The sequence below is a fragment of the Vigna radiata genome, chromosome 10 (assembly GCF_000741045.1).
Source record: "Vigna radiata var. radiata cultivar VC1973A chromosome 10, Vradiata_ver6, whole genome shotgun sequence".
Lineage (NCBI taxonomy): Eukaryota > Viridiplantae > Streptophyta > Magnoliopsida > Fabales > Fabaceae > Vigna > Vigna radiata.
This window is the reverse complement of record NC_028360.1, coordinates 10,827,819-10,847,921: the sequence shown is the minus strand read 5'-3', so window position 1 is coordinate 10,847,921 and position 20,103 is coordinate 10,827,819. Positions and strand designations below refer to the sequence as shown.

The following is a 20,103-nucleotide window of genomic DNA, read 5'->3' as shown; positions in this document are numbered from 1 at the left end:
AAAGCTTGGCAGAGTTTGTCTCCCACTCACCAGGGGAGAACCGGACGGTGACACATGTATTCCACTTAAGTGGGGTATTTAATGGGGTGTGACAGAGTCAATTTTTGTTAGACAAAAAAACTATGTTTTAAAATATAAAGTTTTATTAGGAAACTGGTCATTGGATAATTCATAGACTTGTCAAGCAAGTGTACTTCTTATAAGTAATATTTGAACGATGAAAAGAATCATTAGCACAAGTAGGGATAATAAAACTACTCTTGTTTATAGGTATCTGTATATAAATTTTGTTGTAGATAGTTCGGAACCACAAATAATAGGTACACATGTGTATCATGTAATAGATAATTTAGTATTTGTTTATAACGGGTCGGATTCGAATATCGTACTTCTCGTACATGCATGTATTCACTATTCATTAATTAAATAAAATTATATTATTTTATTGTTAGGTTTAAATTATTGTTGAGCTTTTATGCCGATATGTATTTTTTGTTAATAATATTTAAGAAAACATCTCAATCAATAAAAATATTTCAGTAAATAAAAATGAAAAATTACATTATTATAATATTTACATACAAATATTAAAGTTACTCTTGAGATGCATATATACCTTTGCGCTTTCTCATCAGAGTCATTCATTAGATGATATAGAGATTGGACAGATGCAAATCAAACTCATTCGTTGGATGGTATAGCAATTGAAAAGTCACATGTTCCCATATCTCATGCCAACATATTGTGACCTTTGTACTTTGTTTTCAAATTTATATTCTCCTTCACAATTCTATCCTTTGGTGCGAAACTTGTGTTTTTTTATGATATTATTGTCACTCAAAAAATTATGTCAAGACTTAACAATAGTTTTGATCATTTCTATTATTTTATATTCGTAGGTATCCAACAGATATCAGCGTGTTGAAAAAAATATGCGGATTTTTTTTATACGGGTACCCAATGGGTAGACGGATAACATGTATGATTTTTTCGTGTGACTTAGGTAATTGATAAACAATATCTATGTTTGACCCGACACAAGTTTATTGTTTTATAAGACTATTGTTTACTCTCACTAGGCAAAACTAAAAGATGCATGGTGAGAAGGAGAGAATTTTGGAATGTAAAATGATATTTTCAAGAGAATAAGTGTGATAGGCTAAGTAAGTCAACGCAGTGGCCAAAATCTACTGTATTATTCAATAATTGTTATATATGGGATATGTATGAAGTATTTTCAAGAAATAAATGCTTTATGGTGTGACTTTAGGTGGTGTATAGAATAGAGGATTCCTTAACAACATTACCCAAACTTTAAATATTCTAATTCATACAGAGAAAGATACATAAGTGATGAAAGTCATATAACAAGATTTTTGTGTGAAAGAAAATAATTATAGCAAGTTATAGTGAATTAACCATATTATGTTAGGATAACTTAGTTCCTAATATATTTTAGATGTAGTAGAGCCTGTGTGATGATTATTAAAGTCTACTGAGTATTCACGTGATAGATACATAATCTCTAATGTCTGATTCAACACACAAGTTTTTTACAAGTAGTGATATTGTAGTTGCATATTATGAATTAAGATGATGAATTATGTTATGTATGCTTTTAAATCTTTTAACTATATTAGCTTACACTAATTTTGTGGTTTTTGTTTCTATCTACTATGTAGTGTGTTGCACGAGAGGAGTAGATCTTGCAAATGAAAAATTTTCAAAGCAACAATTGAGAGAGTTTAGATTAGTAAAGATATTTTAGATATATATAAAAATATATAAAATTTATTTTTCTTTGAATGAATATATATATATAAAATTTTGAAAAAGATTGTCATAGGAAGATTTGCTTTATGATAATTAGTTGCATGATTATTAATAATGTACTTGCTAATAGGTTCATTACAATTACAATAATTATTAATATATTTAATTTTTAATGTATTATATTGTGCATAAAAAATTTAATTATATTATTTGATTTAATTAGATATGGTTGTTTTCTGTTTTATATTTTTTATTAAGTTTAATATTTTTTTAAAAAGACAATTGGTACCTTATGTTAAAGTTGAGCTAAGGATGTTAGAAGGTGACACAATTTTTTTATAATATTTATGAATTTCATTAGTGATTAATCTTGACCAGATAAATTTGAGATCATCTAATTCATTCATAAGACAAACGAAAGACTAATACAGTGAATATTCAAACATCTAAAGAATCACTCGAAAACTTTGCTTTCTTGGGGGTTAAAAAATTGATTACGTGAACTTTACAAAAACGTATTCAGAGATTTTTTTTTTTTTGTATTTTTTTAAGAAAAAGAATCTGATTGCGTGGGATTCCAGCTATGTTAATTGGTCCATTGGCATAATGGAAGTCAAAAGACAACGAAGAATGGTCATAACACGTCATCTGATCTTAAAATTACAAAAGAATATTTCGATTTTTTATAATATTTTAATATGTATTATTTTTTTTCATATGATATATAAAATAATGTCGTGTTGTGTTAAAATATTATAAAAAAGTTACATAAAAAAAATTAAATAATAATTTCACATCTAAAAAACACAAACTATCAACACGGACACCCGATTCGACTAGACTTGTCTCACCACGAGTTGATCACTTCTTAGTGAGTCAGAAAAATCCGAATCCCATCTCCATCATGGGTTGATGGATAAACGGGTTAGCTCACTAGCTCACTTAATTATAATTTTTTTAAAATAAAAAAAAATCACAAACTTTCTATAATTCAAATGAAACAAATTTTACTCAATTAATAAATTTTGAAAATAGAGAACTTAAATAATTTTTTTCAAGAAAAAAATAAATAATAATCTTTTTATGAAATTCAAATTAAATTTTAATAAAATAAAATTAGTTAGGTGGGTTGATGGGTCAACCCGGATAACCTTAAACCCGCGTGAGCCAGATTTAAATGAATCAAATTAAAATCTGATCCACATAAAAGAAATATAATTTTTTTAAACCCAATCTAACTTGAACCTGTATGAACCAAATTGGCTCTTAGACTGTGCTCAACTTTGATAGCTATAATAAAAACATATTTGAGATAGCCCAAGATGAAAGGATGTTTGCAAGAAAGTGAATATGAGGTTGCTCTGCTAATAGATATTCCAATTCTGTAGCTGAAATTTGACCTACTTCCCATTCTGCTTTTTATTCTCGTCACCCCACAGGAACCAGCCTACCTAACAAAACAACAACAATATAATAACAACAAGATTCACTAATTGATTGCTCCATGTTAATTTACAACTTTGTATGTATATACAAATGTATAATAATGTATGGTTCCAAATATAACTGAAAACATTTACTAAACAATTAAAATGTCAATAAATATTAATTTTTTTAAAACATTTTAATCGCACTAAAAGTGACCAAAATTTGAGGCAAGAAATTTCGAAAACGCGCATGAAATACTTTAGCTCACTTTGTAATAATGTTTTAAGACTCTATTTTAATTTAGTAAATAAAAGAAGAAGCTAAGCTAATTTTTTTATATTAATTATTTAAATAAAAAGTTTATCTAATTTATATTATTATATTCTTTGTTAGCATATATATATAAAATTTGGTTATGAACAAAAATATTTAGAAAAGTTAAAGAAAAAAATGTGATACACACACAGGAATGATGATAATTGTTTCTTTTCTTTAAAAAAACACATTAATTATTACATACTATCAACTATAAAGAAAGTTAATTTTGATAATCCTAAAATAATGTTATTCAAATAGTCATTAACCGATTTGATAATTAATTTGTAACTGAAAACTGATTTGAATATAAGAGTATTTTTAAAAAAAAATCAACAAAATATTAAAAAAAAAGACAAATTGAATTAAATGAAATTATTTAAAGTATGAAAATATAGTTTTCGATTCCAACAACTGAAACATTATACAATGAAGAAAAAACATAAAGATAAAGATAACATTACATGTTTAAGATAGATTAATTAAGTTGTAAAATAAAGAATTAAATGAATTGAGGAAAAAATGATAGTAGGGTTTTGTTATATATTATTATAGGATAATAATATTTTGACAACTCTTTTTTAATAATTTTTTGATAACAGAACACGTGTTATTATTTTACTGATTTGTTTAAATTTATATTTAAAAAAATATTTGAAATAGACGAATCATATATTACTAAACATGCGTTGTAAAAAAATTATCAAAAGAAAGTTGTTAAAAAGATTTTTTCCAATTATTGTATAATAGGCTGTGACATGGAAGGTGTGTATTCCACTCTGGACATGGTGGTGGTCCAGCCAAATAATGTTGTTTCGCTGCTGTACTACCTCCTCAATTTTGCTTTCTCATCCCTGCAACTTGCTTTTTTTTTATCATACATCAATCTTTCCATCATCATCGTTTTCTGTGCTATTCTCTGCTAAGTGGATGCATGCATCCATCCATCGTCCTTGCATGTGTAATAATTCTATCATATTATTCACTTATTATAAATTTATTTTTGACCTTTCAGATTGGATTCGTTTTCGTATACCACCTTTTCGAATTTGTCTGCTATCTTTTTATGCCATTACATCTTCAACTTTATTAGGCGTTTTATTTTTTGCGGGATCATTCTCAAACTCTAATCTTATTATTAAGAGAAAAGCATCACTGATATACCAGTTCACATTACTTAAAAAATGTTTTTCTAATACAAATTTCATTTATACAACTGGTTTAAAATAAAGATGGTTACTTGTAACTGAAAAATAATTATTTTCTTATAAATAATTTTATTAGAAATGTTTGTGATGTGTAACATTAATGTTAAATAACTAAGGTAGGGTGTGTCAGAATCATTAAATTCTAATAATAGTGGAAGCCATGTATACGCCGGAGGGAAATAAAACTCAGAAAGTGAAATTCATACAATCCAAGTGTGTATGGATGAGTAGATCGTGAGAGTTTTTGATGGTTGTATTTAAGTTTGGATTTTGAAATTTGGTGTCATTTTTATGTATGTATTCTTTTTCCTAAAACACTGATTTCATTTTCTCATTTTTCTTTCTAGAATTCTCCATTTTTCCTTTACGATTTCTCATTTTTTACTCCTCTGATCACCGTTCAGACAGTGTCTGAGACTTCCAAACGTCAAGAGCTTTCATTTGAACCGACCAAGTTGTTGTTTTGAAATTGGTAAGCTAAATTCATTCGTTATGTAGTGTTTTTGCATTTCCTATTACATGCAAGTATTGTTCCGCTTAGATGTGTTAATCAATTCCTTCTCTGAAACTGTTTTCTATCTTTGATTCCATGGTTGGTTCCTCTTCGCCAATCAGAAGCTTATAAAAAGTCATAGAAGTTACGTGCAGTCTTGGTAATACTATAGAAGCATAGAATTTTTCTGGGTTTCGAAGTAAGGGAAGCTTGTAATTAATTATGATTCTACGTTATGAATGATTGCATGATTGTGTGATGTTATGTTGGATGATTTGGTTGATGTTTGAGAAATGGCATTAACTGATAGGGATAAGGTCCGATCTTAATTCTGCAGAATTTTGTAATTGTCGTCGAGAGGTCATTAGTGACCGTTCGGTCTGTTGTGTGTATTCGGTCTTAACTGAATTCTTCTTTGATGGAACTTCAGTTAATGACCGAACGGTCTTGTATTATATAATAAAGTATAGCATTCAGCCATATGTATAACTTCTTCTACTTGGTAGTCAGCCTAGCTAAGGTACTCAATATAACTTAAGTAATAAATCCTACTTTTATTCTCAGTTATAACTAAATGTTTGTAATTGTGAGGTCGAATCCACTTATCCACTCCTGTATAAGCTTGGTAGTGTTTGGTCTTGCACTGACACTCGGCCTTGAGAGTGTTTGGTTTTATACTAACACTTGGTCTTGAGAGTGTTCGGTCTTATACTGACACTCGGTCTTGATAGTGTTCGGTCTTAGACTAACACTCGGTCTCTTCAGTGTTCGGTATTTGACTAGTGCTCGGTCTCAATAGTGCTTGGTCTTGTACTAGCACTCGAGTTCTTCATAGTATTCAGTTTGCTACTAGTATTCAGTGTAACAGTGTTCAGTCTCAATAAATGGTGTTTGGCTTATAGCCTTAGTGCTCAACATAGGCTTTGTAGTGTTTGGTTTAAGCTCGTAGGGTTCAGTTAAATAAATTGGTAGCTTGATAAACAGCGTTCGGCCATGTTAGTTCCTAAGGAGTGTTATTCTATTCGGTTTTATTTATGTTTGTGACTCTTTTATACTATTCGGTTCACTTATATTGATGGCTAAGTATGTTGGTATTTAAAGATTATATGAATTAAAGGTTCATGAATGTATTATTATAATGATGAAGAGTCTGATTGTGAATGTAATTGCATTATCCTCACAGAAAGGGTATATGATGATGATCTTTGTTGTGATTGACTGTATGAATGGCTGGAGTGTCTAATGGGGTTTATCCTAACATTCTAATGATCATCCATGCTTAAGTAGAGAGTGATGAATCATGTGGGGAGAATAGCAGAAGGTCCTTGTTTGGTTGGATTATAAGGATTTGTTGAGTTATCCTGGTGTGGCAGCTGAGGGTGTTCCAGTTACTTCACCACATCAGAGGTTTATAAGGATTTTATTTTACTAACCTGGTGTGGTAGCGGAGGGTGTTCCAGTTACTTCACCACACCAGTGCACAAACCTCTGGAACTCGACATTACATAATAATCTGGATGGTCAAATCACGTGGTCGGTCTATAAGTGTATTATGTGTTTGGTCAGTGTATGATTGGAAATTATATGTTTACATTACTTGGTGTATTACCTGATTAGATAAACTGTAAAATGGTAAAAATTACTTTGATTAATTAAATTACAAAAAATTACCCTTATTTCTGTCTTGTCATGTTGTTCTTGTCATTACAATGATCATTTTGTGGATGTGAGCAAACGGTGAAGACTATTTGCTGGAAGAAGCTCTGGAAGGAGAGAACCCCGAAGCTTAGTATATGACCGTTTGGTCAGTATTTGGAAGTATTAATCAGTGTAACATCATTCGGTTTATATAGTTTTGTATAACAATTCGATGTATAATTATCTTTTTGCAATACCGATCGATTTAAACGTAGCCTTGAAGTTGTTCGGTTTGTTCACAGATTTTGTATCAGACTTGTAACTTTTGTATAGTTTAAAACGCTCGTATTTTAGAATTCTCTTTTCCAAAACTCTATTTGTAAGCTTATTAACAGTCCTATCTTATTATTATATGTTAACTCCTTATATAATATTATGCTATATTTATTGGGATGTTATCGGATGAGATATATATGAAAAATAATTATTTGACAGATTTAAATTTCTTACATTATTTTTACTTATTTTTTACTTTTTTAAAAAAATACAAAATTTTACATTTTCATATTATATATATATATATATATATATATATATATATATATATATATATATATATATATATATATATATATATATATATATATATATGAGAAATAGAGAGATATTGTACTTTTGCATGCTACTACAACACCAACAAACAAAAAAAAAAGATAAGAGTTCTTTAGAAAAATATTCTTTCACAGATCTAAACTTTTTTACATTCATTTGATATTATTTCTACTTACTTTTTATTTTTTTTTCTTTCTTAAAAAAACACAAAAATTTATATTTTTATTTTTATATCAAATAAATATAAAAATGTGTACCATTTTCTTTAACTATTTTAGAGAGAAATGAAGAAAGAGATAAGAGATGGGAAAACATAAAATAGAGCAATTAAAAATTGAACAAAAAAGACAGAAGGTGATGTGGGAGAAAGATCGGAAAGAATGGAAATTATTATCTTCTCAGGCAACAAAACATGCAAAAAAGTTGGCATGCAAACATAATTTGTTATTCGCATGTGCATAACGGGTTATGTGAATTTGTTTGTTATATCATTGTGTTCTGATAATATATCTTAAATAATAAACATTCTAATAATAATAATTAAATTAAAAGTAATAATAAGAAATGTTTAAATAAACTTACAAATAATAGTTCTTTCACTATATGCTCAATAATCTTATGTCGTGTAAGAGTTAAAGTTAGATATATATATTTTTCATAATTACAAGAAAAATATTAAAATTACAATTAACTTGAAGATTAAAAATAATTAGTCAATTGACTATTTTATAAACTATATATTATTGGTATTAAATATAGTTTCTATTATTATTAAAAAAATTATAATTCATAATTTAAAGTGATCTCTAACATTAACTATAAAAAGTTTTAATTATTTATTATTATTGAATTTAAATTAATCTATAAATAATAAAGACTAATTTAAAATCAAATAACTGTAAGTAGCTTAATACTTTTGATTCATAATCCCATTATAATTTTTTTGTTAAGAGTATAAATTATTTTAGTACTAAAAACTTTTATTTATATTGTTTGCTTTTTAATTAACAATTATTTAATAATTTTTTAATAATACTCTATCTTGATCTTTTGTAATGTCTTTTAATTATAAAATCATGATAAACATTGAGTTATAAAAGGAATAATATCTCAGATGTTATCTTAAATTTGAAACATTAATGTCATATTATTTCTCTTAAACTTTGACTTTTCAAACTTTAAATCAGACCATACTTATTTATTTAGTTGATTAATGATAAAATTATTTATTTATTTTTAAGTTAAATAGTCTTTAAAAAATAATTTCAATTTTATTTTTTTTAAACTAAGCTATCTATTTTTGGGTTTTTTCATATATTTTTTTATAATAATAAATATATTATATCTTTTCTTTAATACATATATCTGCTTAAGCTTAGTCTTATATTTGTCACCTGTTAAGGGATAGATTAAAAACCGAAGATACCTAAAATTTGGTTACTATGTAACCTCAACAAATTAAAAATAATTCACTACAAAAATAATTCATATTTAAATCTGAATAAATTCTAGTGTCATAAAAGATTCAACGTTCTGAATAGCATTATTATTCTATATTATCTATCAAAATGAGTTAATTAAGATCAATGAGCTGGTTCTGATTCAATCTAACCTAATTAGTTTTTATAATTAATCGTGGTTCAACCATTATTGCCCCTTCAACCTATAGGGCAAAGGATTTGTTTATAATTTTGAACTTATTATATTCTACTATTAAATTGGATTTATAATGCAAGAATTAGGTTACCAGACCAAACTTTTTTCTAGTTGGATCCCATTCAGTATCCACCACAACAACTAAAACAAATTAAAAATAATAATAATAAATGAGACTAAAATTACATCATGCTTACAATTGAATTAATGTGAAGGAATTATATAAAACAAATAAGGGAATATGAAATAATATTTTCATGTAAATTAAACTGAATTAGATCTTTCAAATAAATTCCTAAATTCAAATTTTGTAAATAAAAGTATGTCATGAAAAGAGGGATTTATTTAAAAGTGTTTATTGCTCCACCGTATTTTTGTATTATTGATTGGGTAATTTGGAAATGCATTTTAAATGTGTTTACATATTTCGAGATGTATTTCAAATTCCATTAATTCTAAAAAAAAATTGAATTGTATAAATTTCATATTTTAAATTATATACTTTATCTGTATTTAAAATTTATATTTTTTATTATACATTTAAAATATAAATTTTGTATTTTAAATTATAGGTTTAAGAATACAATTTTGTTTGTGAAATATATTTTCATTACATAATACAGAACTAAAACTTATAAATAAAAATAGAAAAAAGAAACTCAATGGACAGCCATCAACACACAACTTCACACCACAACAATACAAACGCTCCGACACTATCAATGCCTAAATATATTTTCAGAAGAGTAAATCTGGTTTTCTAAAAGTTATGGGAGTGAAGATTGAAAACATGGGTGCAGGAAGAAGGACCCTTGAGGAAGGAAGCTAAGCAGTAATGTCAAGGGTGTTGCTCCCACACCTCCCCAAGTGGGACCTGTACCTCCTATTAATTTAATTTATTTCAAAAATATTCTACACTTTTCCATTATTTTCTTTTATTCCAAAAATACCCTACATCTCCCCACTATCCTTAGCAATCTTTCTCTTTCTCTCTCTACATTAATGGAGCATTTACATGACTTAAATTTGAAGTTAGATATATTTTCTTAAATAAGTTTGATTCAATGTTATCTTAATATATTTTTTTCTTTTCAAATTACTTAATAAATGGTAAAATTTTGTTTTAAATTCCTAGAAAAATGTTTATATACATTTTTTTTTTACATATAATATTCATAATTTTTAACATTATATTATGTTTTAACTCACCGACATGTTTGACTCAAATAACTTGAATAAAATATTTAATTTATTAGATAAATAATATAAAAATATTATTAAATACTTAAAATATAAAAAATAGTTATTTGTTAAAGATTTAGAATTTATTTAGTTTTTTTGTCATTATAAAGTTAGTATATAATAATAATAATAATAATATATCATTATTTACTATTAATATTATTATATTTATTATTTTGTATTTGCATCTAACTTTTAATTTTATAAAATAGAAATGGTTGAAGTACTAATATTAAAGTTTCTTCTAAATTTTATATTTTGTAGTATGTTATAAATTCAAATCTGAATGTTCCATTAATAGAAAGAGAAAGAGAAAGATGGTTAAGGATAATGGGGAGATGTAGGGTATTTTTGGAATAAAGAAAATAATAGGAAGATATAAAATATTTTTGAAATAAATTAAATTAATGGAGAAGTTCAGATCCCACTTGGAAAGGTGTATCGAGCAACACCCTAATGTCAATCATACGACCCAGTTGGAATCCTTACTCCATTTTAGCCTAATAATGTGGGCTTTCTCAATGCCACAAATTAGAGAATTTCTTCCTGCATTCCCGTATATTTTTCCGCATTCCCATAGCTTTTAAAATTGTAATTAAACCCTTGTGGAAATTAATAAAGAAACATATTTTTTATTATGCAATTTGTAAATATTTGAAATTATAGTAAAATAAATTTATATTTTGGATTATACAGTGAATAATACAAATTTAAAAAACAATTTAAAATGTAAATTATATTTTAGATTATACAATTTGTAATATAAACTTATATTATGAATTATATAATTCATAATATAAATTTAAAAAAATTAAAAATATAAATTATTTTTCAAAATAATTAACTTGGAATGTAGGTTTATATTTCAAATTTTAAAAGCCACGAGACTAACAATTAATGTTTTGAAAATGTTAGAAATAGAGATGACAAAAATACTTCATATGGAGTATAATTCATTACATATATTTGTAGGTATTAGGTATTTACGAGTAACTCATAATTCAGTACTCTCATAATTCAGTACTCGCCCAATAATATATTGAGTTCAGCTCACACTATCATAATTTGAAAATATTTGCTACCCATTAAAGAAATGATAAAATTACATTTTTATCCTTTTTATCCTTATTAAATTTAAGTTATTGTTGAGGTTTTATCTAAATATGTATATTTTGCTAGTAATATTTAAGAAAACATCCCAATCAATTGAAGATATTTCAAAAAATAAATGAAAAATTACATTAATGTAATATTTACATATAAATGTTGGAGTTACTTATGAGATGTACATATAGACTTTTGGATTTTTCCATCAAACTCGTTTATTAGAGTATAGAAATTGGAGCTTTTCCATCAAACTCATCCACTAGATGGTATAGGAATTAAAACATGCTCACATATGTCATGCCTATATATAGTTGTGACATTTGCACTCTTTTTTCAATTTTATATTCTCCTTCAAAATTATACCATTTAATATTTGAAACTTATTTTGCTTTCTTATGAGATTACTGTCACTCAAATCATTATTTCAAGATTTAACTATAGTTTCACTCTTTTCTATTATCTTCATTTCATGCAATTTAATTTGGACCTAATTTATAAACTCAAAATTATTTTTTAAAGAGATACAATTTTTTTATACGAATCGGATAGCAGATAGACATTATTCATGTCTGATCCAACCCATTGCGATCCCTACTTAGAAGATGATGTTGTTGGAAGGTGACGTTAAGGTTCACAAATCACATTGGCCACCCTTCAATGCCTGTACTTTTAGTATATCTTCAACGTTAAATGGCTCCAAATTACAAACCGGAGACATACCCAAATAATGAAGAAGTTGCAAAATATTAGACTATGTGAAATGGATGAATTAAGGTGCATGGTGAATAAGCTCTATAGAGTGTGAGAACAAATTATTATATTTGTAATGTATAACCATTTGGTCAACTCTTATACATAACTTACATTTACTAAACATTAAGAAACGTCAAAAAGTCCTAACTTTATTACTCCACTAAATGGTTGGTTAGTTGAATGGTCCACAAGTCATCTAAATTTTTAATCATTTCTACTAATTAAGTTTATAGATAAAATGTGTTTATCAGTTATTGAATCATAATTAAATTAAGCTTATGTTAATTATAAATTCATTTCAAAATCTATGAATATAATTTTCAAACTGTAAATAATTATATTTATTACAAATTTAAATTTTTTTTATACTAATTGAACTATTAGAAAAGGAACATTAAGTATTTATAAGAATTTGCAACTAGAAGTGTGAAAACGATGTAACGATATTAAAAAGTTTGTAAAAAATTCGACGTAGAATGTTTTAATTGTGATCGACCACCGAAACAATATCTATAAAACATTAAGACCATATTATACAATGAAAAAGAAATCACATTTCGTTTTACTTTTTCAGAAAAGAACTGGTGTTTGATTTGTTGAGATACAAATAAAAAGTGTTCTTAAGTCTAAAAATATCTCAGCCTACATCCAAATTTAGTCCAACTACTGATACCTTTTAGGTTTTATGTTTTGTAAAATTGATAAAATCACATATGGTAAATTTAAAACATTATATATGTATTATAACATTTATTTAAGTATATTATTTTTATAGCATCTTTAGCCAATAAAAATCACAAGACTTTTTTTTAATGAGAAGTTAAGTCAGGCATGAGGTAAGCTCTATTTGGACAGCAAATAGTTAAGTAAGTCGCTAAGTTTACGCAAGACATGGCTCTTGATTTAGTATATTTGAGGTTATTTAGAATTTTTGTTAGCTCTTCCATGATAACATTCTTGTAGAAGTAGTCAAAATCATCTGCATAAAAATTGTAAACCAAAATTGACCATGTGAAAAAATAAAATAAAATTGAGATTAGTTGTTGCTCTCTTGAAAAGAAACTAGAGAATCATCCTCACAAAAACTCATTCAACAACAGCAAAACCTTTTACAAATCCCTTTCATGCAAACAGCACAGTTTGATTATGAATGGTGTTAGTGGTGGTTGATCTATGAGGAGGAATTGGTGGCCTACTACCTATGAAGTTAGTGGCACTTCCTTTTCTTGCATTGAAAGAAGAACATGAAGCTCTTGAACTTGCTGAATGCATCATTCCCTTCTTCGAAACCCCTTCCTTCTCAGCCAACCCTCCTCCATAGCTCTTGCAAGACTTCAACCTCTTGTTGTAAGGCTTCTCTGGCTTTGCAAGATCCTCCAAGCTCCTCACATTTGTTAGCGAAGTGAAAGACTGTGACTTTCCCTGGTAGAATTTTGATAACCCCCTCCTGCACATCACCATCACAACACACAAAAACTTTAACCATGTCATTATAAGAAATTCCTCTTCTTGCTGACACTATTTTTCCTTTTAAAGATTCAAAATTGTTCTTTCAAACCAACTACCTGACTGTTTGGACTAATCACTTAATGTTTACCATGAAAGATTTAAACTTTTTTTATATAGAGACCCATTTGTCTGAAAAATCCAAACCCATGTATACAAAATGAAGAAAGTTAAGAACAAGTGAGAGAAATCAAGAAACTTACTTGATGGGGAGTTGTTGAAAGATAGAAGACATATCACTCAATGGATCAGGCATAACTACAAGTTGATGATGATCAACCGAGGATGATGATGATGATGGAGAAGAAGAGGGAGGGGATGTCACCTCTTCAAAAGAGTCACATTCCAATGATGATGACCCACTAGAAATTTCAGAAACAGAGGGTGATGTTGAAGAGTATGAAGAAGAAGAAGAAGAGAAAGACCCAACAACATCAAGAACGTCATCATGGTACACATGAAGTGGTTCTTTCTTCTGGGCTTGCTCCATTGATCTGCAATGCTTTGTGTCTCCTGCTCTTGATCACAAACAAAATTTGACTGGCTAGCACTTTATGACTTCTATCACACACAAAGAAACAGAAAATATATATATATATATATATATATATATATATAGCATACACTTTTTCTGTGTGAGAACTATAAATGGAATTGAAGGTTTGAAAAATGTTGGGATGATTTATACAGAATGTGGTAAGGTGGCGGATAAGATTAAAGGATCTTTTCCACTTTTGTTGTTAATATTCTTCTTCTAAAAGAAACAGTAAGATTCGGCTTTATCCGAATATGATTTCTCATTTTCTCTTGTCCCCCCTACCCTATCATCTTCATCTATCCTTCTACTTTCTCTGCCTTACCTAAAATGTACCTCCATTCTCACCTCAACACCTATCTCTAGCGCGTGATTTTCGCACATTTCAATGCATATTATATTTAATTCATGTCAAAATTCAAATGGGTCAAAGATATACAAATAGTCATAATTTTTAAATTCATATAACTAATTATTAAACATTAATTTTCCCTTAAAATTACCGAGAATGTGTTGAAAATCTGCGTTTATAATAATTTTCCGCAACAAAAACATATTAGAAGGAATTCAATTACTACTAATAATCTCTAACTACCTTTAAATGAGAAGGAGTGAAAGCAACGAGTAAAAAATGAGAAGGAGTGAAAGCAACGAGTAAAGGAGCGCGTGGAGAGAGTGAGGTTTTAGAAGGGTTATGGATAAGGTCGAAGTGGTGACATGGCAATGGGCACGAGTTGAATTGTTAATAAACGGAACGGAATTATGATGAACGGAATGCGCGGCGCCCACTGAGTTGAACAATGTGAAATTAGAAATTTGAAAGAAGGAAGGAAGGCATTGTTTGTTTGGTTGCCTTGTTTTAAGGGCAACGTGGCCCCAACTTCATCCTTTTTTGTCTGCCTTTCTCTTCACCCAAACAGACACTAGTTCCTCTTTTTGGGTAAAACCTTCTCCACTACTAATTAAATGCATATTCCTTTCCTATTTCTTTTTCATCTTATTCTTATCACCATTCTTAAGATGTTAACTTTTATTTTTAGTTTTCATTTTTATTCAAAAATTTCAATTTAATTTTTTTCTATATATTTCAATTTGATTTTTATTTTGAAAAATTTGATGGAATTAGGTTGTTTACAGTCGTATTTCTTTTTCCATCATATTCTTATTACCATTCTTAATCAAATCTTAATAAGGTTAAATTATGTTTTAGTTTTCATTTTTATTAAAAAATCTCAATTAAAAATTTTTCTATATATTTCAATTAATTATTTTTGTTAAATTTAATGTAAAGATGTATTTCTTAACTTCTTTTTTTCCATTTTAATCATTTTATCTTTTTATAAAATATTTATTTATTTATTTTTCAATTCAGTCATATTTTCTTTTAAATTAAATAGTTTTGTTTGAAATCAAATTTAACTTTATATAAGAATAAGAATGTTATACAAATGTTTTTATTAAATATTTTTAATAGATTTAAATTTATATTTTGTATTAAATTTTATTTAAATTATTTCTAAATTTTAAAGTTATTTGTTTTAATTGTTATAAAATTATTTTAAATATTTTCATTTTAATTTATAAAATTTTCATTTTATAAATTTTTTATTTTAAAACCAACTCAAATATATAAATTATTAAATTTTATACATTTTAAAATGTACAATTATTCGAAATATAAATTTAAATAGAAAATAATATTGAAATATGATGTTATAAAATATTCATACAGATAAAGTTTAATGTAAAATATATTTTTTTAAAAATTTTAAAAATTTATTTTATTTTAGGTTTAATATTTATTTTAATCTCTATTTTCGCAATGTTAGTTCTTACCACCAGAAATCTCTCTTTCCAAAACATGACAAAACGTAACTACATTCACCACACACAATGTCATTTGTTATTTTCTCCAAACTAGAAAATTTCAAATCCCGAGTTCAATGCTTCGTAGCGTCACTAGAGAAAACCATCACAAAATTACATCTCCTCCACGCACCTGCAATGTAGAACCACCATAAACCATGCGAAACAACAACAACATGCAAATCGAAAACCCAAACCAAAATATCCTAATTACTATAAAAAAAAAAAACCCTAATTATTTCATTGTCATGGAAACCAGAAAATCCTTATTTCTTCACTACCATGGACAATCACATCATATAAAATAATAGTCACGTCTAAGACTCGTGTGGACATTGTGTTGTTAATTTAAATGTTGTTAAAGAAAATAACTAAATTGAACAAAAATTACAAAAATTGCAACTACTTTAAATACCGAAAAAAGTCGATGATCACTTTGAACAAAAGTTACACAAATAGGGACCACGATATATATATATATATATATATATATATATATATATATATATATATATATATATATATATATATATATATATATATTAATCCTTTATTTTATGAAATGTAATTAATAAACAATTTTTTATTAACATTATCTTTTATTAAAAACTTTAAACAATTTTAATTAAATTTTAATGTAAATATAAATTTAAATAAATATTGATAAAAATGTTTAATAAAATATCAATTTTAATAAAAATATTTATGTAAAATTTAAATTTGATTTCAATTTAGAAAAGAACAAAATTGTTTAATTAAAAAATATGAAATTGAAATAAAATAAAACTATAAGAATCACATTGAGATTAAGACAATAAAAAGTCACGTGTAGTTTGTTATTTATTGTTGTCACTGTCATATTAACATGTTGTTCGATTGATATGTGAAAAATTTTTATTTTAAAAAAATTAAAATTTAAAAAAGTAAAAAAAAATATGAACTAATACACAATGCATCTTTAATTTTGTTAATATAATACTAATGAAAAACATATGATTAATCAAAATTTTCAAAATAAAAACAAAATGGAATCAAATAGAAAAGAAAGAAAGAGATCTGATTGAGATTTTCTAACAAACGAAGATTAAGAACATAATTTAACCTTTTAATTATCATAATCGCTTTTGATATAACAAATAAGTAAAATATTTATCGATTCATTAGCTATTAGCTTTTCCGTAAAGCAAGTGACTACTTTAAAGATACTTGTTTTCTTATAACCCTCACTGATTTATTATGATATACAACTTGAATATTGCTTCACTCATTTAACAATATATATTATTACTTTAAAAAATTGTCCGTATATAGGAAATTATATATCTTTCTCTCAAGCTTAGTTTTATTATAGCAATTGATGTTGTTATTTACATATAACTCTATTTGAGGTTTCCTCATATACCATACAGAATTTAAATTATGATTATTTGTAGAGTGTTAGAAATGGGTTCTAGGCCTAATTTAACCCCACAAAACCGGCTTGTAAGGTGAGGTTTGCACCTCACTTATATATTATAATTTGGCCTTATCTCTAGTCGATGTGGAATTTTCAACACACCCCTTCACGCCGAAGTATAGACATCTCGTGCATGATAGTAGAAATTAGGTGGTCCAATATAGAAAAAAATAGTCTCTTTTGTAAAACTCGAGTCTTATTAGTATTGTGTATTTGATAAATTTGATTTTTTCTTTTTAAGTAAGAAAAACACACTTAAGAAAATGAAGGGAGGTTGGTTAAGAAATTGGCGATTAAAAAATATATATATATAATAAATTCAAAATGAAAAGCTATCTTAATCTTTAATTTTTAATTAATAATCATTATTCATTGTGGTAAAGAACAACTTGAAACAATTTACTATTATCACTTATACCAACAAAATATATTTATTTTTACTGATATTAAAAGGTTTTTAAAAGTAATTGACGACGAATGATTCTTTTTTATTGGAGCTAGTGAAAATATACATGTGGAAATGTTTGTTTACATTTTTATTACATTAAAATAAAATAATTTTATTTTATTTATTTTATGCATAATGAATTAAAATTATGAAAACATATATATAATTTTGCAAACGTAATATATAAAAAACCATGAAATGATTATTTTTAGAAAAAAAAAGTTATTTAATTATTTTGAAAAAAGAAGAAGTTATTTAGTTACTTATTTTATTTATTAAACGGTAAAATTATCTAAATAAAAAATGAATCATGATATTTTGACAACACTTTTTGACAACGGTACACGTGTCATCACTTTATTGGTCTATTTGAATTTATGCTTTAAAAAATATTTAAAACGGACCAATCACAAGCTATGCGTTGTCAAAAAATTGTTAAAAAAGTGTTGTTAAAAGAGTTTTTTCCATAAAAAATATAATAAAGTTACTCAAAAAATATACTGGACTATATATACATAAATGATTTTTTCTTGTAGGCAGACTTTAATTATATACGAGCATACAAGAGATATACAAGTACAACATGTTAAACTGACTCAAATAACTTTCGTTTTAAAAACTTCAACCTAGGTGGTTGGGTGGGTTAAATTTCTTTATAATGTTTTATTTATCTAATTTATTCTATACATTTATTATTGTAATATAATTAGAGTGAATTAACTCAACTAATATAATTATAGTAATACACTAAAAGTTTACCTATTTTATAAAAAAATATTATAAAGATCATAATTAAAATTAAAGTACCAACTTATATATAATTAAAAAAAATAAACCTCAAAATATTATTCAACAATATTTTAATTTATATAAATATTAAATTTTCAATTTATATAATTTGACTTAACAAATAAATATAATAAAAAAAATTATTAGAATACGATATAAAACATAATAGAGGCTGTAGTTGGTGGATTATAAGTTAGTTTACTTTCATTTCGACTCAAATTCGTTTAATCAACATGTTAAGTAAGTTGTATTGAGTTAATTCAATTATTTTAAAAAATCTTTAATTTTTCTTTTCAATCCAACTAAAATCAAATCTAGAATCAGTCGAGTTAATTTACATTCCAAAATTAATTTTAACATCTTTATGGATGTAGATCTTATTTATTTTATATAGATATGTTTTTGCAAGAAAACGTATTTATTGCTTGAGGTGTATCAAATTTATATGTAAGATCAATCAATATTTTTTTTAGAATAGTTATTCTAGATTTTTTTTATAGAGATTAAATTAATTTTTTTTTAAACTTGTTTATTTATATTTCTTTAAAAAATAAAAATATCAATAATTCTATTCAATTAAATAGATTAAAAACACATTTAAATTCAATAAAAATTACATATAAACATCTCTTTTAACAATATCTTAATTTACTATGTTATACAAATATTTTTCTACCAGTTTGATTTCATTCCAAATAGTAATTAACTAATGTCAAAAATAAATGATGAATTTAGTCTTTAAAATTGTATTTTGTTATGACATAAAAAAACTCATAATTTTTTGCATTTTTGATGACTCTAAAATCAACTAAATATTTAGGTAATAAATGATGATGATGATGAATACGACTTACATTTAGGGATTAAGATAAAATCAATAATTCGAAATACTTAAATAAAATCTTAAATTTGAGTTGAAAGAATTCATATAATATGAGGATAAAATATATTTCGATCATATCTAATTTCTTGGTTGAAAATCTCAGTGTGATGTATAGGCACGATGGAGCCATTCCATTCCCCATGTCTAGGGATTCATTTTGATCCACATAAAGGTCAAATTCATAAAGGAGTCTTTATATTATGATAAGGAAGAAACTGCTATCAAACAAACACATTAATGTTTAAGGAATGGAATACATGGCGAAGGATAACCGATATAATAATGCATGCACGTGTTTTTGCTGTAGATCTATGGAAAGTATTAGAAAGTGAGTTATAAGTTTAACTTAATCTCACAAAATCAGTTTTCTAATATGGTATAAGAATCATGATTAG

At 26.1% G+C, this 20,103-nt stretch overlaps 1 protein-coding gene across 1 annotated transcript; it reads right to left on the bottom strand.

Moving 5' to 3' along the window:
* Window positions 1–13,228: 13,228 nt before the first annotated feature.
* On the bottom strand, window positions 13,229–14,509 carry LOC106775289 (uncharacterized serine-rich protein C215.13). Its single transcript, XM_014662396.2, has 2 exons — window positions 13,935–14,509; window positions 13,229–13,672 (listed from the first exon to the last, which is right to left on the bottom strand). The coding sequence occupies exons 1-2, from the start codon at window positions 14,219–14,221 to the stop codon at window positions 13,348–13,350; spliced, it is 612 nt and encodes a 203-aa protein (XP_014517882.1). The 5' UTR covers window positions 14,222–14,509; the 3' UTR covers window positions 13,229–13,347.
* Between the last annotated feature and the right edge of the window lie 5,594 nt (window positions 14,510–20,103).

Excerpts from the sequence above, each read along its gene's own strand:
- LOC106775289 (XM_014662396.2), bottom strand. The coding sequence starts at position 14,221 with ATGGAGCAAGCCCAGAAGAAAGAACCACTTCATGTGTACCATGATGAC. Across the intron at positions 13,673-13,934 it reads TTTCAACAACTCCCCATCAA|GAGGGGGTTATCAAAATTCT; the intron begins GTAAGTTTCTTG and ends GGTGATGTGCAG.